The sequence below is a fragment of the Rhodnius prolixus genome, unplaced genomic scaffold (genome assembly GCF_049639745.1).
Source record: "Rhodnius prolixus isolate KJV_2025 unplaced genomic scaffold, Rpr scaffold_5, whole genome shotgun sequence".
Taxonomy (NCBI): Eukaryota; Metazoa; Arthropoda; class Insecta; order Hemiptera; family Reduviidae; genus Rhodnius; species Rhodnius prolixus.
Genome location: NW_027411624.1, coordinates 35,942,836 through 35,965,403, shown reverse-complemented (window position 1 = coordinate 35,965,403; position 22,568 = coordinate 35,942,836). Strand labels below are relative to the sequence as shown.

The 22,568-nt window shown below is 30.8% G+C and overlaps 1 protein-coding gene across 1 annotated transcript in view; it reads right to left on the bottom strand.

Annotated features, from left to right (window-relative positions):
• Positions 1 to 5: 5 nt before the first annotated feature.
• The window catches only part of LOC141457673 (progestin and adipoQ receptor family member 4), a 37,136-nt gene continuing 14,573 nt past the window's right edge, over positions 6 to 22,568 (bottom strand). Inside the window, exons 2-5 of the mRNA XM_074134886.1 lie at positions 15,975 to 16,193; positions 13,729 to 13,832; positions 13,442 to 13,579; positions 6 to 12,770 (exon numbers count right to left, since the gene is read on the bottom strand). Coding sequence (XP_073990987.1) covers positions 12,531 to 12,770; positions 13,442 to 13,579; positions 13,729 to 13,832; positions 15,975 to 16,193 — 701 coding nt within the window. The 3' untranslated portion in view covers positions 6 to 12,530. The remainder of the gene's footprint in view (positions 12,771 to 13,441; positions 13,580 to 13,728; positions 13,833 to 15,974; positions 16,194 to 22,568) is intronic.

Here is a 22,568-nt window from a genome sequence, read left to right as displayed (position 1 = left end):
TCCAATAAGTCTTCAAATAATGGTTTACTTTATTATAGCAGATCATTTTGTGATGGTAACAAGAGTGCTATAAGAGTGCTAAAAGAAATGAATTAATACAAATTAAGAAAACTACTATTTTCTTGTTTTTATAAATAATACAAAATTTTAGTGGACAACCTCTTCAATTGGACAAGAGAATATTTTGTTTATTTAAATACAAAAGGCCACAATCTACATCTAATTTTATGTATAATATGTATAAATAGCATTTACTACATTATTTATTGCTGGATTTGCTACTAAATTTTACTGATCAGTCGTAAATCGTAAAGGGAAATATAAAATTCTTTTCCTACTTTCGTATGAGAATCAGACAAATAGGACAAATATATTGTTTACAATATGATCTGGTTTTCAAACAATTTAACGATTTCTGAAATGGTGAGTACCAAGTGAAAAATAAAATAAAAGTGAAAATTATTTAATAGTATAAGCCCCTATAGTGAGTGAATAAGTCAAAGATTTTATCATATTATTATTTTGATTATTCGTTTATCATATATAAGATTATAACAAATATCACTGATCACAGCGTACAGAGCACTAATTACTTTTCAGTTACAATAAAATTATTCGTATCAATTTTATAAATGCTTCATACTTGTACTGCTGGATGAAAATTGATATAAGATAATGCAATTTAAGGTATACAGTTATTACGAACAATTATTATTAAGTACATATTTAATAAAGTAAAAAAGATTATATTAGTTCAGAAATCTTTAGATTTTGAAAAATCTTACGAGGATTATTATATGCATATCTGAATGTATTTTTCATTATAGCCATTTTCTGGATTAAATATGTTTCAAATAAATAATTACTTTTATATTAATCCAGATATTAAAGAACGAAAATAAAGACAAGATGCTATAACTTTCTTTAAGTCAGTAATTTAACGTAAGTAACAGGATTGGATTTTCTAAAGTAACACCACATTTTAAACTTATTTTCTTTTATAAATATGTTTAAGAAATCCATTTTTTTTTATATAATATAAATGTAGTGGGTTCCTGCTTAATCTATTCTTTATTTAGTAAAAGATAATTCGAATTTCCATTACTTAACCTACCACTGTTATTAACTTTTGATAACTTCTTGCAACTTATTTCTTCTTTAACTCATAATTTATTAGGGTTCCATAAAAAGTACTTTATAAAAAATAAAATTTAAAACGGAAAATTCAATTTTTAAGGAGATGACAAGAATTATTGGCAATTACTCAATATGATGATGGGTGGAAAACAAAATACTGTATCTCAGTTTGAATCTTTAAAAAGAAAAATATAAAAAAGTCGTCCTTAAAAAGGAATAACATCCCATATACAGAACGATGGCTGTTTAAGTGGCCATGTCTCTTAAACGAGTTTTCTTGCCAGTGGTAAAGAATTTAATTGCTTCGATAGCTGGATGTCCGTATTTTTTTTGCATATTCAGCCGTGGATTAAATTAGTAACGTGAGAAACGTGTGTTATTAGAACTGATTATGTTCGGTGGCTGAAATGTTAACTCTCTCATCAATCGTTCAACTCTATACTAGAAACACTGAGAATCTTAAGTTTTTCCTCGCCCATTAAACCCATTTGTGAAGAATAGCAAGTACCTGGCCAGAGAAAATAGATAGCTCAGAACTTCCACTAAGAAAAGGATTTGAAAACAACCATCGTCAAAGGTTTTGATATCTGGAACATATCCAACGAACGGACGTAGAAGGAGGCCCAAGACAGGCGGACGGAGGACTCGGGAAACACCGTAGATCTGATGGCGGCTCCAAGCTGTAAATGATTTGGCCCGCCTGGATGAGAGATGTGGGAGAATAAGACAAACGAAGTAACCCAAGATCCAATGTGGACCAATAGCATCATAGAATAGATAAGTAAATAAAATCTCACTCATTATATAATTTGGATGATTTGCTCAGTATCTACAAGCTACAATGGAAGGTCCTTTAAATGAAACTGAGGAAAATGTATGTCCTTTAAACCATACGTATAAACATTAATATCAATAATTAATGCACACAATATATGGAAAATCCTCTTTGTATTAATAAGAATATATTCCAGCCAATATTTTGTTACAAATGACAAGGCCCAATAACTTTCTGAAATTTATATTTTTCTTATGCAGTTTTTTTCTTTAAAATAATGATTAAATATGTACATTTTGTAGAGTATTTTTGTGATATCAGCTTCAATTGGTACAAAAGCTTAATCTAAATATAAGTAATTTTTACTAAACAACCTATTTGACATTATTTTTTAATAACGTTAAAAAAAAGGATAAGGTAAATATTTTTTTTTTTTTGGCGCATCAACAGCTGAGGTCATTAGCGCCCGGAGCTTTTTCCAGTGCACTGCCGGCCTCCGGACAGTGTTCTCTCGTTACAGACAACACTGTCCATCACCGGACAGTGAGCTGTAAGAAGCTCCTAGAGAAAATCTAAGGGTCAGCTGCTGGATTCGAACCCGGGACCTCCGCGTGGGAGTCCAGTATGCTAACCTCATAGCTAATCCCTTCCCTAAGGTAAATATTTGATCAATATTCAAGACAGAAATTGCAAAAATGAGTTTTATTTTTAAGACTAGACCAACGGTTTTCCCAACTGAATTCCGCACGATATTCACGGTTAAGCAACAACTTTAAAGGCATTCTCTTAAAAGAAAATACCGGTAATTATTGGGATATTTTGAATGAGCTCATATCTTCCACTACTAATTCTCATTCTTCCAGGCAAATTTATTGATGACGGTGAATTGTAAAGAAATATACTTACCAGTTGGTAATAACAAATTGATTAGTAATTAAAATCTTAGCAGAACGAAGTTTTTCCATTTAAACTTTTATCTGATTCTTTATATCGAGCATCTTTCGAAAATTCGGCAGTGAAACCAGCTACATGAAATGTAAAGTACTAAGTTTAATGAGAGCAACAGAGAGAAATAGAATAAAAACCGAAATAGAAACACTCAGGACGTATTACCACCTTTTCTGGCTGTCCGCTCATGCGTACCTAGAGTCAGCACGTCTACCAAACCTCTTAATAAAAAAACAAAAAAATACTTAGGATCCTCCTACAAATTTTTTTTTTTTATTGGCCTGGAGTCAATTTTTTGCGTCTTACAAATCCACAATAATAACTACCAAAAAATGATATCAATTACTGCTGGTTTGGGACTCAAAAAATTCCACAGAAATAACTCGAAAACATTATACATAGGTAAATCAGAGGTTCCGTGAAAACCTAAGCGATTTCTTAGATAATTACATTTCATTAAACTTGTATATGGACACCGTTGATCCAAGAAAAAATAAGTTAATAAGACCAAGTATTCTTTGTTAAATATTTTGTCCGTAAAGAAGGTAAAAACAGTTTAGTTTTAATTACAATTTCCAAATTATGTATGCTACAAGATATTTTGGTACATTTTCGTTGAAAAATTGGCATTGTTCCCTTTAAAAACAGTAAACAGCAAATATTACTTTATAAGGCTTTGTTAGTTAAGGCAGCAAATTATTATATTTTTTAAACAAGCAAAACAGTTCCTTTTGGCGGATTAAAAAGACTTAATTTCTTAAAGACTTTCTTAAAGTTAAAAAATGCAAAAACAAAACTAAGTTTCAAGTATAATCCTAGGATGTACATACTACAAATAATTGTTCAAATTCTCCATACCAAATTCTCTTTTTTTTCCTTAAAATTATGATATATTTAATGTAATGGATGCACTTTTACATTAAAAGGTTATGATTTAATTCGTAAATAATTTGCTTTAGATTACATATAGAGTATATACTTATAATTTTGATAGAAGCAACATTATAATGTTGGATTTATTGTCAATGCATTTTTAATTTGGTGTGGATTATAGAGATATTTTATTAGTAAAGTAAAATCTTGATTTTTAAATACAGTATAATGCCATTTTATTTAAAAGAAGTAGTTAGGGCAACGATGAAGATCATCATTTTAAGACTGTTGGGTGGTAAAAATAGACAACTAGAAGGTATCTCCTTGAGAGATTAAACGACCATAGTCAACTGCCGCAGAGGGTTGAGCGTAAGAACAGAACCCCTATAACTAGGAATGCAAGACTAGTTGGAGAATAAATTCCAAAGATAAATATAATGACTACACATTCTAATAATTATAATTCAATTTCTACATAATTTATTTGATCACCTTAAAACAGAAGTAAATTATTTATTGGTTCAAGTAATGATACTATAAACATATACTCTTCTCTTACTACTATTATATGTTTAATCTATCCGGGCAATTCATTTGTTTTTGTGATTTTTTGTATGTTATCATCAGGCAAAAACCTAGGTATAGGAGATCAACGAGTTGATCTTCTATATTCGCAGATTACGACAAAAATCTGATTCCTATATAAGATAACTGTTATTTTATTAAGAAAATAGTGTTTTACCTGAAAAATGTTTTATCAAAATTTGTTAGGCCTACTATCAGGTAAGATAAAAATAATTAGTATTCAAAAATTGGGTCATCCATCTTCTCTTTGCGGATGTTTCTTCGTTCTTAGCATGCAATTAGTGCTCGAGCTGAGAAATTATAAGACCTGAATTACTCTCTGTCGGTTAAAGAATACTGATTAAGGGTAGCCAACATGATTAATCAGAAATGGTTTTCGTAACTGGTGGGTTGATATTGATATATTGTTGGGCTTTGCACCCATAGGCGAACAGGTGATAATACATTATCACAATCATTTATTGCACACTTAATGACATACCAACTACATTCTATGAAAAACACAGACACAGAGCCGCTAGTAGCTCTTTTGAGTCGAGTGGATTTAGCTTTACTAATCTACGCTCTCTTCAGTAACAAAATCTGCAGCAGTATGAGCAACATTTTGTTTTTTTCAACCTTTATTTTTTTACTTTTGAATTTAAATAATAAAATCTGAATTTATTAAGCGTAGGTAATTTAAACTACTTTTTAATGCACAATCGCCAAATGTTTTAAAATGGATGGCATACACAGATGTTTGGCAATTAATGCTTAATACATTTTCAAGAAGTTCTTTGCCCCAATCGCTTTCATTTTAAGTACCTCCAAAATAGTTTCATTTTTGTATCTGAGTTTAATATAATAAAGAAACCATTGTTTGCAAAAATTCCTAAGTGACAAGAATCTGTAGTCTGGAAGCAAATAGGATGCACTTGGTATTTAAATGAGAACGTTCGGAAATTCTTACATTTTCTATTAAATGGTAAAAGCATGCATATTTCTTTCCATCTTTTCAAAATAGGAAATACTAATTATTTAAGAAGCATTAATTGTTTGGAAATGATGTATCAGTTGGCATTCTACTGCATTCGTATCTATTGTAAATTATATTTAGTAAGACTAATTTTTGTTTGTATACTTTAGAATGAAAAATAAATAAATACAGAATTTGGAATTCAAAAATCCATTAAAACCTGAATGAAAAAAATACACATTTCTTATTGCTTTATCCCAATAATTGGATCCCTTCCTCTCACCAAATTTTTTACCATATGTTTAGAAAATTTATATACATTTTTTTTTTTTTAATTTGTTTACAATCTGCAATATGTACATTCTACGAACTTTTTTTTAAGATTATGTACACAAATATTTACACCATATTTGGTAACCATTTTTGTTTTTTCAAACCTTATTCATTGGTTAACTACTTTAAAATAAAGTAAAAGCACTTTAGTTAAAAATAAAATAAACAAGAGATAGTTTTTTTTTAATTATGATATATTAGGTTTTTTTTTTATTCATTTTATTATGAAATGCATTTATATTATTTTTAAAATATGAACAATAAAAACCTTCAAGTCCTGCTACTTCCAACCCTTATAAACATTTCTATAGCAATTAATTAAACTTTTACATTTAGGATAAAATTGAATGAAATTTGTAATGATAGAAACAATTAAGTCAGATAAACCTTTAATTATGACCAGTAAGAAGTTTTTGTTATTATTGTAAAGATGAACGAAAGTAAGCCCAAAGCAGCTTGGTTTCACAAGGTTTAGAGGAATGGGGGACCTTCCCACTAAGATCTATTACCGATAGTCGCCATTCAATAATTTTATGGCTTACTTAAAATGTTTCTGCTCAAAAACTGTACGAAGACGCTTAAAAGGCTTCTTGATGATTTGGTTCCTTGAACAAATAGTTTATAATCAACAAAATTAACGGATAGAAAATGCTGGTCATACTTCAAGGAATATCCTCTTAAATTGGGTTTAAGATTTAACGTAGATATTAAAAAAATAAAGTTCTTTACAGACTCAAAATTGAGAAAATAAAATACCTAGTTTTTAGTGTTATTAATTTTTTTTTTACCTTAAGTGAAAAAAAAAAAAATACATCTAAGGTACATTTTAAAATGAAAAACACTTTTATAGTTCGAGTTTTAGGTCAGGGTGGAAATAGGGAATAAGATGTATTTTTTTTGTATGTACTTACAATTTTTTAGAATATATTTCACCAGTGATACAATTAATATACATATGACTACGATGTATTATATAAAAAATGAGAAAGACAAAAAATGTTTTAATTTATTTTTTATATCATTCTTACTAAGATTTTTACAAACAGCTATGCAATGAATTGTACTTTTATCTAAAACTAAATTGGAATATATTTATTATATTGAGATCACAAGTTTTATTAACTTTTTTCTTTTCTAGTACAAATCTAATATTAAAAAATATTATTGCATACTTTTCAAAAAGTATAATATTACAAAGTACTGACAAATACTATTTATATATAATTTTAAGATTATACATAACTTTTATTAGGAAAAATCTTACGTGCTCAGGAAAACGGTGCAACTTTTTTTTCTTTTCTTTTTTTTGTAAGAATTTACTTTCATTTTTAAAAAGTATAAAATTGTATAAACGTTTTGAAATTCTTTTTTAAATAAAAACGCAAAGACTACTATAAGAATTTTTCTCTTTTTAAATACGGTTATATATAATTTACTATTTGAGTGCTAAAATACTAAAGATTTTTATGATTACACATTCTTTAGTTTTAAAATCTGTCAGTGCTTTTATTCTCTTACACACAGGGTTAATTTATATTTTTTATCACCGTTAAAATAACCATTTACAAAACACAGCCTATAGTTTTTTGTTTTTTTTTTTCTAAATAAAAGAATTCCAGCTGTACCACCAACTGGCTCGTAACAGATTTATGAAAGCTGCTTTTCTTTCATTATTCATTTTTCTAAAAACGGAAGCGACACAACTAACAAGAGTGTCATTTTTGGTTTAATGGCTGTTTTTGAGTGTAATATGGGACGGAATGTAAAAAAAAAAACCAACATTACATTTAATATTTATTTAAAAGTGTGATTTCCGAAATCCATTTTTCTTATTAAGTATCATTTCATTTTATTAAGTTACTACATTCCTTCTACCCAACATTCCTCTGAGGAATTAATTTTTCGTGTAGTTTATCAATAAAATTACTTTTGAACTGGTCATTTGTTTATTTATGTATTTAATATATCCTAATGTCTAATTACTTTTATGCCAAAGTAATCATGCCGTTTTTTAAGGAGAAAGACAAAAATAAAATTAACAAGAAAATTATTCCACTCAAAACTAGGGAAAACTACAAAAGAGAGACACAATTTTTTCCTGACTGAATTTTTATTCTGGGCTCACAATGACGACACAGCTTGCTTTATGTCTCCAAGGTATGGCCTACCCAAAAATATTTTACATAGAGAGAAACATTTTAATGCAAATATTTGCAAAACAAAGGGTGCTGCCCAAATAGATCGGGTTGCTAGACACACAGCGTACCAATCAGTCAATCAAGATATATAGATAAAGTGGAAAAAAAAAGAAAGAAGTCAACACCAATACTACACCATTGAGAGATCCTCAATTCGTCAGGCAAAAAAAGAAAAACGAAAATCGTTCCTAACACTAATACAATATGTCAACAAAATATTATTAAAAATATTAGTATTTTTATTTTTCTATCACACAATTGCAATAGACTCATAATTTTCGGTAGGGCGCCTTAACAGCAAAAAAAGAAACGAATTACACGAAGTTCATAAATATAGATTTAAGACTGGAACAAGCCATTCTGTTGTACTGCTCAAAGAGGATGTTGTCACGATAGCTAGCCTTGAGATTAATCTCCTTAGCTTTCTTCAATAAACTTGATGGTAAATTTACACATCGTTTCCAAAAATTAATAACCCATTGTAGTTTGGCCAGTAGATTAGTTGAATTAGTGTGTCATTCAGAGGTGTCACTAAAAGTTTTAGTAAAACCTCGGCTTAGCATGCCATAACAAATACAATAATAACTAAGCAACACTAGTGCTTACACTATAAATGCTTTAGCTCAAATTATTACTTTTCATAAAAACGCACCATCCCTTTCACAACTGTTTTAGCTTAGTATTACCAGATAACTTTTCCATAAAGTCCCTGTGCAATTATATTTTTAAAAAAAGTAATAATACTACGCTACTCACATTTTGTGTTTCTTTAAGAGCATTTTTCAATATCAAGGGAACCTAGCGGGGATAAAACTGTATCAAAGTGCTTCTGCAATCTGCATACACTTGTATTCTCCTAATTCCTCTTTGCAGTAAAATGTACTTATTCACAGACACAATCCGCCTGTCATTAGTTTTACATTTCGTTTCATTCTTACATTGTGATTAATTTGTGCGCTATGCGGTCGATTGGCCTGAGACGAATAGCCAACTGACAGCCAAATGCTTTACACACCCAACACTTTCCAACCGCTTGTATTCTCAAAATTTCCTTCACACGAACATTTAACGTTTTCTCGGCGGCTAATTCGATCACCTAAGATGATGGTGCCAGCAGTAAGGGCGAGTTGATATAAATACCAAAAAAAAAAGCCACCTTATGAACATGAATCTATATCCATAAATAAAAACTTAACTCAGAAAAAAGTGTTCATTACAATTGGGGTAGTTGACGTTAAATAATAAATCAACATAGAATTGGAACAATACAATTTTGAACAACCAGTAAAATAATATATATAATGAAAGTAGTACTAATCAACAGCCCTTTTTAAAATGGTTTGCATAACAACTAAGCCTTTTTTTCTTCTTCCTAATGATATGCAGAATGTTTAATTGTATTAATATTATGTTAAACAATTAGTGTAATCAGAAATATTAAATACAATTCAGAAAATGTCTTTTAAACAAAACCTTTGCTACGTAAACGAACTTAAATAGAAGTACAAATAAAATTGTAAATAATATATTTATTTATTTTGCCAAGAGTCGCTGAACAGAAGAAAACGTAGGGCGAACAGAAAAACACGGTTATCTCAACAATTTGTTGTTCTGGTAAAAGTTCGCGCCATCTCTTATTCCAATCTTCTTGTATCTAGATAGACGTGCTATCAGATTCTAATGTACAGAGAATGATCTTCTCGGCACCTAGTTTTCCCTTATTTCATTATTTCTATCTCCTTGGATAAATAACATTACGATTAACTCAAAAAATAATTCCTAAGACAAGTAGCTCATTCTTTTGAATTACCTTTCTCTTATCTATCTAAGAAGCCACCCAATTTAGAAAAGAATGAAAAATGCTCTTTTTGGTTTGGAGTTGAAGGTTTCTTACCAAATTTTTGTTCTTTGCGAAATCTTTTATGTATATATTATTCATTTCGACAGACTTATAAGCCCTAAGTTTGGAAAACCAAACTCTGAGGTATACATTTTGCAGCTTGAAAGTTCAACTCGTTGAATGGATAAAGGTTTTTTTTTGTTTTTGGCTGATTATTAATCCCTGGTAGAGCGGGATTCGATTTTTTTAACATGTATTCGAGGTTGCATTCATCTGCTGTTGTCTGGACAACAACAATAGACAGTGTGAAAACAACATGCTTTATCTAACGTTATTAAATGTCCTTGCTTTAAATAGAAGTAAATCAGTTATTTATCTTTTAATTACCATCAAAAAATGTTTTTAGTTACAACCGCAGTAAACTGAAATTACTGTGCTTAGGTCAGTTATTGACCAATTAATGCAATGTAATGTTTTTATTACAGCTAGAAAATAACAAAAGTCAGACAGGGATGCGAAAGAAGTTCAAGGGCACCCATGATTCTGCTGCAGCCTATTAGGAAATATTATAACAATATCAAACCTACTTTAGAGCCGCATATGTGGGATATATAATATCGAACGAAATTATCACAGTAAAGCCGCACGTGGTTTACATTTTATAATAACTACCTATACAAAAGTTAATAGCTTGCTTATTGATATTCGTAAAGATGATTTCTATTCAGTGTGAACAATACGAACTATATTACTTTGTTAATGATATTTTTAATCATTAAAAGTTAAAACATCATTCATGGCTTGAAACTAAGATTCCGGACAAAGTAATCTGCAGATGCAGATCACCAATCAAAGCATTTAATAGTTACGATTAAAAAACGCATAATTTTTTTTTTTAGCGATTAGATTCTCTTAATTGTAAACTTTATTCTAACATATCTTTACATATTATATTTACATTGTTTATTAAATAATTTCAAAGTGAATGATAAAACAAAATTATATTAATAAAAATATTAAGTTAGTCATATCTTAATTGAATAAAAACAATAGTCCGAATTAAAATACCTTATAACTTTAAAAATAAATCTTACGCCTTAAAATATAATTCTTTTTTGGCGTACAAAGTAGTTTTACGATCAAAACTCGCCTACATTTTCACCTATGTCTATATTTAGGTTATTATGTGTTGTTTTATTTATAAATTTAAAACTAAGCTAAATCAAGCTAAGTGATTAATAGCAATTTTAAGCAGATCTAAAGGGCAGCTGCACGCTGAATAAAAAGAGAATATGTAATCTAGTTTTCTAACTATTCCCATTCTTAGGGAACAAGTCTGAATGTAAATTATTATTTTTTCTTAATTTCATGAAACCTAACAGCTAAATAAAGTTATGAAAAACTATTTAGATTAACTATTTAGCATCTCTCCACATCACGTGACAGCAAAATATTCGCATTTCTTTTGTACTCTCCAATATCTTATAACTTTTAACATTTTTATTTTGTTTTTTTAAATTAAAGACTGATACTATCAGCTCAGTTAAAAGGATCGGTATCGTGTCAGCAAAAACAATTTTAGATTTAAGTGTTTCAAAATAGAGAACTGATTAAGCTATTAATGTTGGATATTTTATTCATGTAAGCCCAGCATGGATACAGATCTAAAAGCGCCAGCTGTTTTTAAATTGACAATGTGAAACAAAGCTCTTCTTTCCGTTAGAAACTGCAAGAATTGATTCTAACGATGGAGGTTCACAATTGATATAAAGATGGCTTTTGAGGTAGACAAGAGCAGTCAAGGAAGAAAAAGTAGATCTTCCAAGATTTCAAGCGAAAATACAACGGTACATTAGGTATTAAATATCCCAGGTTATCTGGGATAGGAAAAGAAACAATAATAATAAAAATAATAAGCACACTCTCATAATAGCTTAGACCAGTGGTCTGCATCATATGTCCCGTGGGTCACCAGCAAAAATGTTTGTGAAAAAAATTCAATAATGACCCACTTGTAAGAAAAGTTGCCGGCCACTTGCTTAACTGAAACAACTGTAAAAAGCACGAGGGCGAATGAGAACGTCTTTAAAGCCCCAACTATTACCTAAATTAAAGATGTCAATGTAGGCTGGGGCCCTCCAATTTTTGCTTGGCGGAACAAGGGAACGTAAGAAAATTGTAAATTATTTCTTACTTAAATTCGTTGTTTAATAAAAAAGCTTGTTTAAAGACATTTTCTGTGAACAAGTAAAACCTTGAATTTTGGCTTTTTTTAAATAATTTTTTAAGTATTTGATAGCAGAAAAAAAAACTAGCCCTATTGCTAGAACTCTCTGTCCTTTAAATTTAATGCCGCTATTTTCTAAACTAACTAAAATTTTAATCTTAAAAACAAAATTATAAAAATCCTCTAAATTATACTAAGAAACAAAAACAAAATATTTTTATATAATAATCACAAACTATATGGAATTATTTTGATATCAAGATACGAAACCTTTGGTTCATATATAGACCTGTTGTATATTCCCAAATAAGACTAGCATTATATTATTTGTTAATAAGACCCGTTCGAAAGAGTTAAACTACACTTCATAATCACTTTTTTCTTTATTCTAATAACAGACTCATTTCAATAGATCGTTATCAGAAAAAACTTCTAATCAGACTAAACTATAGCACTCTTGACACGAGCAGATAAAACTTACTGTCCACTAAATGATGAAAAATTGTCTTCTTTTCATAATAAACATAAAAAATAAGATTTATTATATACAATTAAATTTAAATAATCAAAAATTATATATATATGCACTATATATATATAAATATGGTCCTTTTTTTTAACTATCTGTCTTTGTTTATGTATATAAAACAGATTTATCGTTATAATTCATTTTTAATTAAGATATCACGATGATATTGTGACGATATTAAACGGTCACATGAGCCGTGAGCCATCCAAACCAGATCACTGGTCGCAGAATAGAACATACAATATACAGCTGAGACGACCAATACGTGCATTATATTGTGGGAATTCAAATATAAATCCAGGTAACCGGGAAACCATTTTTCTGGTATATTCACTGCACCAATTGCACCGCCAACCACTGATAGTAGATCCTAAATTCATAAATAATGTATTAAAAAAAAAAGAAAAAGAGAAAAAAGTAAAATATTACGATTATATATTATTACAAATAATAAACTTAATGAGAATTAGATCAATAGATATACATAGAACTCGTAAGTACATAAATAAGAAAACAATTACATCTACAATGTATGCACTCAAGATATTTGGTATACAAAGTGGGTTTTAATTACAATTCTTGCACAGAAAGGGAGATGGAGGGAGGCGAGAGCCTTCTAGCACCTAAACATCATCAAGTTCACGTGACTGTCCATGTTAATGAGAGAGGATTTTCTGGAATCCAGTACTTAAAATTTTGCGATCGTCGTACAAGAACTTCTCCCACATTGAATCCAGCCTTCAAATCATATCTTCAATTCTTCTGATTCGGGTTGTTTACATTTATAGCGTACAATAGTTTTATTTTATACACTTAACCTGATTGATGTCAGCAGAATTCACGGTACACTTGATCAACTTATCCCAAAAGCACTAATGATAGCTTTTGGGATAATAATGTACAATTTTGAAATAAACATCTGCTTAAGAGTAACCAATACTCCTCTTAAGGGGTTATTGAACCAAACTGTGATTTTTATTTCTGCTTGAAATTGTTACAATTTCAAAGAAACAATTACAATTTCAAAGAAACATCTCTTACCTGAAGAATAACATAAGATATTGAGCTAGGATCTCCGCCACCATACTTCGTCAGCCTTAAGACACACAGAAGGTTCCTCATGAGGAATGGAAGAGCAAAGCATAACCTCCTGTTCCAAGGTGAACTAGCAGACAGTGCCTTAAAGATAAAAATTTTGTTATATAATTTATTTAATTGAGTTCTACAAAAAATACTTAATGTCAAAGAAAATTGAAGATGAGAAATCTATAAATGAGACAACATCTTAATTTCCCAACTTTATCAACTACAAGTTCATAATCACTTACCTTGAAAAGTCCAACAATTGCGAAGAGACAATAACAAGAAATTATTAACCACTGTAAAAGCTTTGGCAGACAGAAAACGGACGCAACTACCATTGGTAACGCCCCTGAAAATAAAACAACAGATAATTATTTAAAAAAATATGTTGAGGGTTTAAATTTACAAATTGCAGAAGATTCTTTAATACTTAAGATCTGGGACAAAATGGACACTTAGATGTAATCTTAATAGCAGTTGGATTAGCCCATCAGAAGATTTCATTTACATATATGTTATTATCAAGCTACTTTCTATAAAGCAATATTTTTTGTTTAGTAGTTCTTAAAATCAAAGCTTTAGCCCATAAAATTGAATACTTCACTCTCGAGCTTACCACTAGTGTCCTTTCTGAACAATTTGCTGTACTTCATTAATAAATTATCTAAGGGCCTTAAAGTAATCTATAATTACAAGTTTTCAGAAAGTAAAAATAGTGTATTATAATTCTTTTTGTATTTAAGAATAGACTGGAAAAACTGCTTTTCCATGCATTTTTATTACTAAATACTCTTGACATTAACTTCTAGATTTTTTTCCAAAATGTCGGGAAGGAACCAGTTCAACAAAATATCCAACACATTTATGACATAGTTCCAAATGATATAGGTTTTTTTTTTTCAGAAATGGAGGCTTTTTTAAAAGCTTCCTTTACCCTTTTAAGGGAAAGGAACATTAAAGCACCTTTTTGGATTTTGAAAATGAATTTCTAATCAAATCATTTAAAAAAAATTGCTTACTATCTTTTTCTCTCATCCCTAATTGTACAACAAAAATCCAGGTAATGCAAAACTAGCAATTATAGCGGGCGCATCGAGCAAAGTTTATCTTTAAAAATATAAGCAATATATTCATTACAATATTTAAATATCAAAGCATGAAATAAATAACGTGATATCTTTTAGCACTTGAAAATATCTTTTTTGACAATTAACCATGTGAATTTCTGCTAACTATTTAAGAATTCCAGTGAAACATTATAATACCTGCTTATAATGCTCTTTGACCCTTAACTCAACCTGACCCGAGTACATTTAAAGTTCTATTTATAGGCTTCCTAAAATAAAATTAATCGATCATTCAAATCTAAATATGTACATTTGTTTTGACAATATCATTGCTAAAGAAAGTGATATTTTCACTGAATATCCTCACTATTAATATTTAGTTTGGTGGAAAGAAAACTTAAAACTAAAAGTTTTATTAAACTACACAGGGTCGTGCACACTGATCACTCACTACTTACCGGTACAGCATAGATTCCACAGATATGTCACTTTAGAAGAGAGAAGCTCGCCCACCAGATACCCGAACATTTCTAGCATCCACCGAAATCAATTTTCAACAACAGTAACTGCAAATAACTGTTGGTCTAGGTGTCAAGAGAATCACCAAAAATATGAGAAAAACCTTCGAGGAAAATTACAAGTGACACATTTAATTCTCATTTTCTGAATATATTTTCATTGCCAAAAAATTTGAAATTTGTCAGACTGCTATTACTTTAATCCTAGGTATTCGCTAAGAACGGGTTTTTTGAAACTTAAAAAAGACCTCAAAACGTAAACATCTCCCTATCCACTATTATGGCCTCATGATGTTACCTAAATCGTGATAAAACCTTAAAGCATGAAACAAATTGCCACATGAGTATAGACTCACTACGAAATTAGTTTTGAACTGATCGTTTCCTTGAAGTTTATAATGTTATTTACTTTTGGCTTTTTAGGGAGTTACTTAATCAGTACTTTTTGCATCGACCATACCATGTAAAAATAATTGCCAAACTGTAACCATATTTATTACAGTAGAAACATTATTTTTAGATTCATGGTACAGAAACTTGGTAAAGGCAATTCTATTCAATTAATGCCGTTAGTTTTCTGAAGGGCATCAGACAAATTCTTGACTTCTACCTCAAGAAAAGCCACTTCATTATCTTCCTCTGTCACTTCCCTACGGTAGCAGCATTACTAATTTCGAACAGCATAAATTATGCCTGGAAGCCCTCACAGGCATATTTCAAGAGCCACCCTATAAACTTGCTTCGACTCGAGCCTGGCCGGTTTACAAATAATTAAATGATGAAAGTGGTAACCGGTGGGCAATGTAAACATTTAGTATTTAAATCTTCTATTATTTAGTTCCAAATTAACATATTTACTTGAAAAAAAAAAAAACAAAGGAAAAAGTTGTAAGAAATGTAACTAACCAAAACTCTGAGACACCCAGATACCCAGCATGTCGAGCTGAAGGAGGCGGTGATAAAAAGAAGGCGGTTGTTTGATGTTCATAAACAGGTGATAAATGAACGAACCAATCCATGGTGCCACAGAACCTGATATATGGCACCACGCTAGAAAGTGTGAGTCGATCTGGGTCCACGGCATCACCCGTGGAGTCACCACCAAAATGAACACTATCGGTACACCTGCAACATGTTTAGTAGTTTGATTAAACATATATAATTACTGATTTGAAATAAAATGAAAAAAAATCTGGATTTTAACAATTACATAATGTCTCTTAAAGCAATCACTATAATTCTAAAAAAAATTATCTTAAAACTTAACTTTAAAGTATAGATTTAAAACAGGTGTGTCAAAATGAGGTCTCAATTCATATCACAACCCAGAATGCTCTGTTTACAATACGTGACACTGGCACTGGGCCACTTGTATACTTGGTCTTCAGTAGTTACAAGAGTTAACGAGGGAATTGTGGGTTACGGTATTGCCTGGATCTCCCCTAAGCGCGCTTATTTCCTTCATAACAAATTTTTTTCAATTTTCATATTATTTCTGAACATTGTGAACCGCCAAAAATTGCCTCGGAGGCCGCCAATTTGACACCACTGATTTAGAATAATAAAAAGCTAAGTTTAAGCTTTAATATTTTCAGTTTATTCTTTTCTAGATAAAAATGTGCTATTCTAGAAGAAGCATTGACTATTAGTTATCACAAGAAAAACAGATTTAGTTCTAAAATTCGGACTCAGAATGGATGAAAAAAAATGAAAGTGTATGTCTAAAACAGTAGTGGAAATGGATAACAGTTCCAACACGTTCACTTCTGAGTTACTAAGGTATAAGAGAAGGTAAAAAAGAACACTCATTATCAAGATTTGCAAACATGAAGGGCCATTAAACTGTAAATGAAAATTTAATAGTTATCGTCGTGCTAATGGTTAGCAACCAAATCGCTGCACTACGCCTAAATATTATTACAACAAATAATAGCCACAATTATTTCAGTCACTTTACTCAGAAGGCTGATTAATCAAGCATTCAACTTATCATAACAGTATAGTAATTAACAAGAATCTAACTTGTAATTATACGACTTAATTAATTTCCACGGGTCCCTATATAATTAATTTCCATTTTAAAAACGTTTTCATACTATATTCCTTTGTCTTGCCAAAACGTGTCACTTTGTTAAAATTTCAGCTGGATAATTTGTACAGGCAAATTACTATCTTTAAATCATTTAGAGAACGTTTTTCTGGCAATGATTTAAGAAGTCTTTTGAAAAACTATTTATTGTTTTGTCCTATCTCACAATAGATCTCTCTGGTATGTGTTGGCATGCAGGAAAGAATTGGGCTTAAAAAAAAAAAAAAAGAACATCCCTTCAAAATGAATAACTAAAAACGAATAAAAAAATCTCATCAGGGCAAAGGCTACAAAACCTGGGCCCATAAAACCTTCCGACAGCCTTTATGTAGTAGTATATATTCACTCTCTAAGGGAAGAAAATATATATATACTTGCCATTTTATTTTTGTTTGAATATAAAAGTGAACATGAGAACAAAAGCGTATTTTTATTGAATTATTGTTGTTAATTAGTACTTGGCAAGGTGAGAAGATCTCTCCCTGGACAGAGAAAGAGTGCTTTCATTTTTCTACGTAGACCTCTTTTAGTTCAATGCACTTTATCCTACGTTTATTACTCGAATAAATTCCATCCTTTAAGTACGATACTGGAAGATATGCCAACTTTCCATCTCAATTTACCTTCAAAGACTCCACTCTGCTTTGAGCTTATATAATACTGTTATTAGCATTATTATTTTAATAATTATTTTTCTTTTTATTATGTTATTTATTTTAATAGCAATTTATCTTCATAATTGATAGTAAACTATCACATATTAGTTAATTTTAATTTTGTAATGCAATAATATTTAATTTTTGGATACTGTAACCTTATTTGCCGGGATAGAAAAACAAAAACAAAAAAAACAAAACTTTGGAACACTTTAAGAGAAAATGGCCAAAAAATGTGTTTACGAGTTTATTTCCAAAAACATATTTTTACCTACAATTTTCTGTATTTATTTCCTGAAATAGTAAGAGTAAAATTTTACAGGGAGTTCCTCTTCCAATAAGTTCTCCTAACCAATATAAACGATATTCTGAGAAATTCGTTTAGTTTTATTGATTACCGGCTAAAACCTAAACAGATAGTTATGCTAATGACCTTAAATATATCTACGATAATAAAATTCAGAAATATAACGGGTGAATAAGAAATGACAAGAAGAAATCCACGAATTAGCTACAGAAGCAGGTGGAACAGTGTTCTGAATATAAATACAGTAGCGTTTCCATAATAAATGCCAGTTGATGCTGCTCATTAGCATTTAAAGAAGATAAGATAACATTCGATGTTTTGCTTTTCTCCACTTAATACTTTGTAAAGAGAATTAATATACGTCATTAATTAAAAAGTCTGGTGCACACTGTATTGTATCTAGTTGTGTTTAACCTGGTTTTCCCTAGTGAGCATAGAACCTTGCCCATCTCCAACAGGACGTCTATTTGGGCTTTACTAGAACAGTCGACTTTTACAATCTTCTTCATCCATAATATATTATGAAACACGTGGAATGAATGTAGATGTGTACCGCTTTGAACGTGTGCAAACTGTTTTCTGTGTTTCATCTCTAAATCTACGCATTTCCCTGAGAGGAATTCATTCGCTGCCTTTATCCATGCCTAAATGTCTCCTTCAGTTTCGTGACAGTCGTGGTATCTCGTAGAAGTAGCAGAAGAGGTAGGGTGTAGAATTTCGTTCCCAGTTTGCGGGATGCCCTGTTGCGGGTAGGGAGGTCTTGAATGCATCCAGCACCATCTCTCTAATCCAAACACTTCTTTCAAGGAAAATGGACACTTCCTTGAGGTATCAACTTAATCTGCCCTACAGCCACGTCTGGCTCCTAAAAAATCTCCACAAGGTTTCCTACCAGTGAAGTCAGAAATTGAACAGCAATTTTCAGGGCATAAGTTATGTAAAACTTACCAGCTTCTACAGCCATCTAGAGATAGGAACTTAGCTCAACTCCACCAAACTGCCCGCAGATGAGCTGAGGTGGGATAGTTAAGTAGAAGCCTAGTGACGAAAGTATTTTGGAGAAAGAAATCATTCCAGCAGATCCCTATAATCTTAAGGGGAGAATATATAAAGAACTATTAATGAAAATGCTATGCTAAAGTAAAGTAATAAACAAGAATATTACATTTATAATAAATGCAATACCAAGCAAAATGAATAGATATGTCTTCGAGAGGTAGATTTACTGGAATGTTCCTCTTCACCAAAATCCTCTGTTTTCAGGCTTTACCACCACAGTTCATCAACAGGCGCTTTGGTTTGGGGCTGAGCTGTGTTCCAAAGTCTTGGACTGTGGGAAAGCTGGATTATTGTAAAGACCGAACCTTTTCATAAGCTGGTAAGTTTTGTGTTTAGTTCTGTCATTATAGTGATCAAAGAACCTGTTTGCTAAGTACCAAAAGAAGAAATAATAATAAATGATTGATATGCATGGTCAGATAAACGGATATGGCCTAATGAAAAAAATGAGTCCAAAGAAACCCAGGACCAAGCAAGCAAGCAAGAAAGTCCAGTGTATTTTGTACAAGAATTATACAGGACTGGTCCAGACCAGTTTCTAGCGAGGATAGCAAGAGATAAGAAACGCTGGAAGTAATGGAATGGGACTGCATCTCCATGTCTCCTAGTAGGAAGAACAAGAGCTCCCGAATATTTTCTTTTTAAGCGTACGTGTCTCTGGAGCATCATCACAGAGAATATGACTCCTCTCAAGTCATTTTTAGGCACTATTTACTTGTTGCAGATCTGCTCTTATAATTGTAAATTTAAAATAAATAATTAATAAAGCTATAGTGTAAAACGTTTTTTGAAAACTACTACCACCCACTTTTTTTGGATGCAACGAATCTATAAGTACCCTTCCAGTGAAGACTAGTCATTGAAAACTTGACATGTTCTCAATATTTCTGACTAAATGTTGTAAGGCAAAAAAAAAAATGTTTAATAAAAAGTCCAATTAAAAAAAATAAAAGGGAAAACCCAATGAACTTTGACCCTAAGAGGTTGAATCACGACAAAGGTGTGAGAGAGAGCATCAACTTTTGGTTTTTAAATTAAAAACTGCACCACACACGTGGGAATGAGCATTTGTGATAAAGATCAGTGGGCATAATTACGCAAGTGGTAGCATAAAAACGTCAATAATTGTTTTCTAAATATATATTTAAGTGCACGGAAAAAGAAATATAACTGGGAAAATAATCAATGCACTTTATTAAAACCAATTACTTCTTTCATTGCATGGCAATTACGTAAGTGGTCAATTGATAGGAGTTTTTTTTTTTTAGCTTCCTGGCGATTAAAAAAGAATGATCTATATTTAATAGAACGGTGTGTGTAATGAATGAGTCGGCCCAATCACATATAAAAAGTTGTGAATGTGTTGAGTGCTGTTGATAAAGTATTACTACCAGAGGAACAGTATCTTTAGTTTAACTTCTGGACACAAGATAGCTCTGTAATATAGTAATTCTGGATCAATGCTCTTACTTTCGTACAACACATGCGATTGTTTTCGGTCATCAGCACCCAGGATTCTGTTTGCATTACTTAGTCTTAAAGTTTCTATTAACAGGAATTTAAACTGTTACCCTCACATATTAATTAGTAACTTCTAATGGAAATTATTTGTTTGTCTGCTATTTATAAAATAACAAAAGAGTGAACTTTCTTGTCATGAATGTTGCCCTTAATTCCTGCAAGGCCGTGTTAACTAGCTTTACAGAAAATTTTTAAGGGAATGTTTGTATTTACAATTATTTACATTTACTATAATCCTCGCCAGATCCGTAAGGAGAAGCGGATTACTGGAAGTGGATCAAAGGCGTCCCTAAGGGCGACCCGGCTAAACCTCACACAGTACTAACACCTCTTTAACGTTCACACAGGATACATAGAACCTACAGAGATAGGCAACTATAATATAATAACAAACCAAACTACAGAATAGAATAGAAATCATTCTTGCACAATTATTTAAGGTGAGAGCGTTAAATATGAGATAAGTTATTTTGTAATTAAATTATATCTAACAAGAACGCCTGTTATTGATTATTCCAACAAAATTTTCATGCTTAACACTCCCTAAATATTTAGGGCTAATTAATAGTAAATACAATAAATGTCAAATGCAGGAACAAATTTTATTAGATCCTAAAGTTGCTAAGAAACTTTTACATTGATATCATCTTGACAGCCCTAAAATACTTTCGATTTTACTAACTCTTCTTATTTCTAATAAGGAAAAAGTTTTAGCGATCTGTCAGATTTTGGATATTGTGTTTATCCTAGAAATCTAGGTCTTCCTCCAGTTTAAAAAAAACGAAAAAAATGCCTATATGTTTCAGACTTTATATTTCATAATGGTACAATCTCTTGTGTACGCGACAAGTCAAAAACTTAGCGAGTCGAAATCACTTTATCAGACCTACCATTCTGGTTAACTTGTGAGTAAAGATTTTTGTTTTAACATGAGGTATTCTCATAGCATGCATTTTTTTATTTTTTAACTTTTTCCCAGTAAAATTTGACTAAGATGACTTTTGGAAGAGTAGTGTGGATAAAGAATCCCCTTTATCCAAATTTAAGGAGGGTTTACGTTGCTGAAATCAGAATTAATTTCATTTATAAAGATATTTAAAAAAAAAAAATGCTCATTCGAACTTAAGGTCACAATTAATTCATTGAATAATTATGGTTATTACAATAAAAATAATTTTATTGTGAGGATTTCCATGACGTGTTTTGACCAAAAGGCTATCTTTAAGGTATTCGCAAAGTATGGCAAATAATCGTTCGCTGTGTTATTTTAAAATAAAAGCTAAATTTTGGTTTAAACAAGACCGATTGGATATCAATATACATTGTGCACAATGACTCATGAACCCGTAACATGCCGAGCACGGTACCAAACATCTACGTAGAACTTATATAAAGTACAATCAGAAGTTCCTCTTTAAAACGCACAAGTCAACTTAACAACTTAACTAATTTTCTCTTATTTAAAATCGAGTCAAATTTTTTTTTCGGAACAAAATTTTGAGGTATTCCTTCCAGAAATAAAAGGTTTTTTTAGAAAATAATCTAGGAAGCTCAATCATTTTGTTGAGTTTGCCTAAGCCAACTGGGTTCAGTAGTAACTCAGCAATGACAATATCTTAACAGGGGATAAAAAAAGGATTATTATTGATAGGTTATTCTCATTTTAACAAGGATTACAAGTTTCAATTCTAACAGAGAGGATAGTTATTAAATGCTATTCCAGAGTAATGTATGGATTTGTTACTTAAAGTATGAGGATTAAATGAGATGCTGAAATTCCATATTTAAAGAATATGGCACTTCCATAAGTGAGAATTGTATGAAGACCTTTTTTAAAACTAATTAAGGCCAAAGTCTTTAAACAAAGT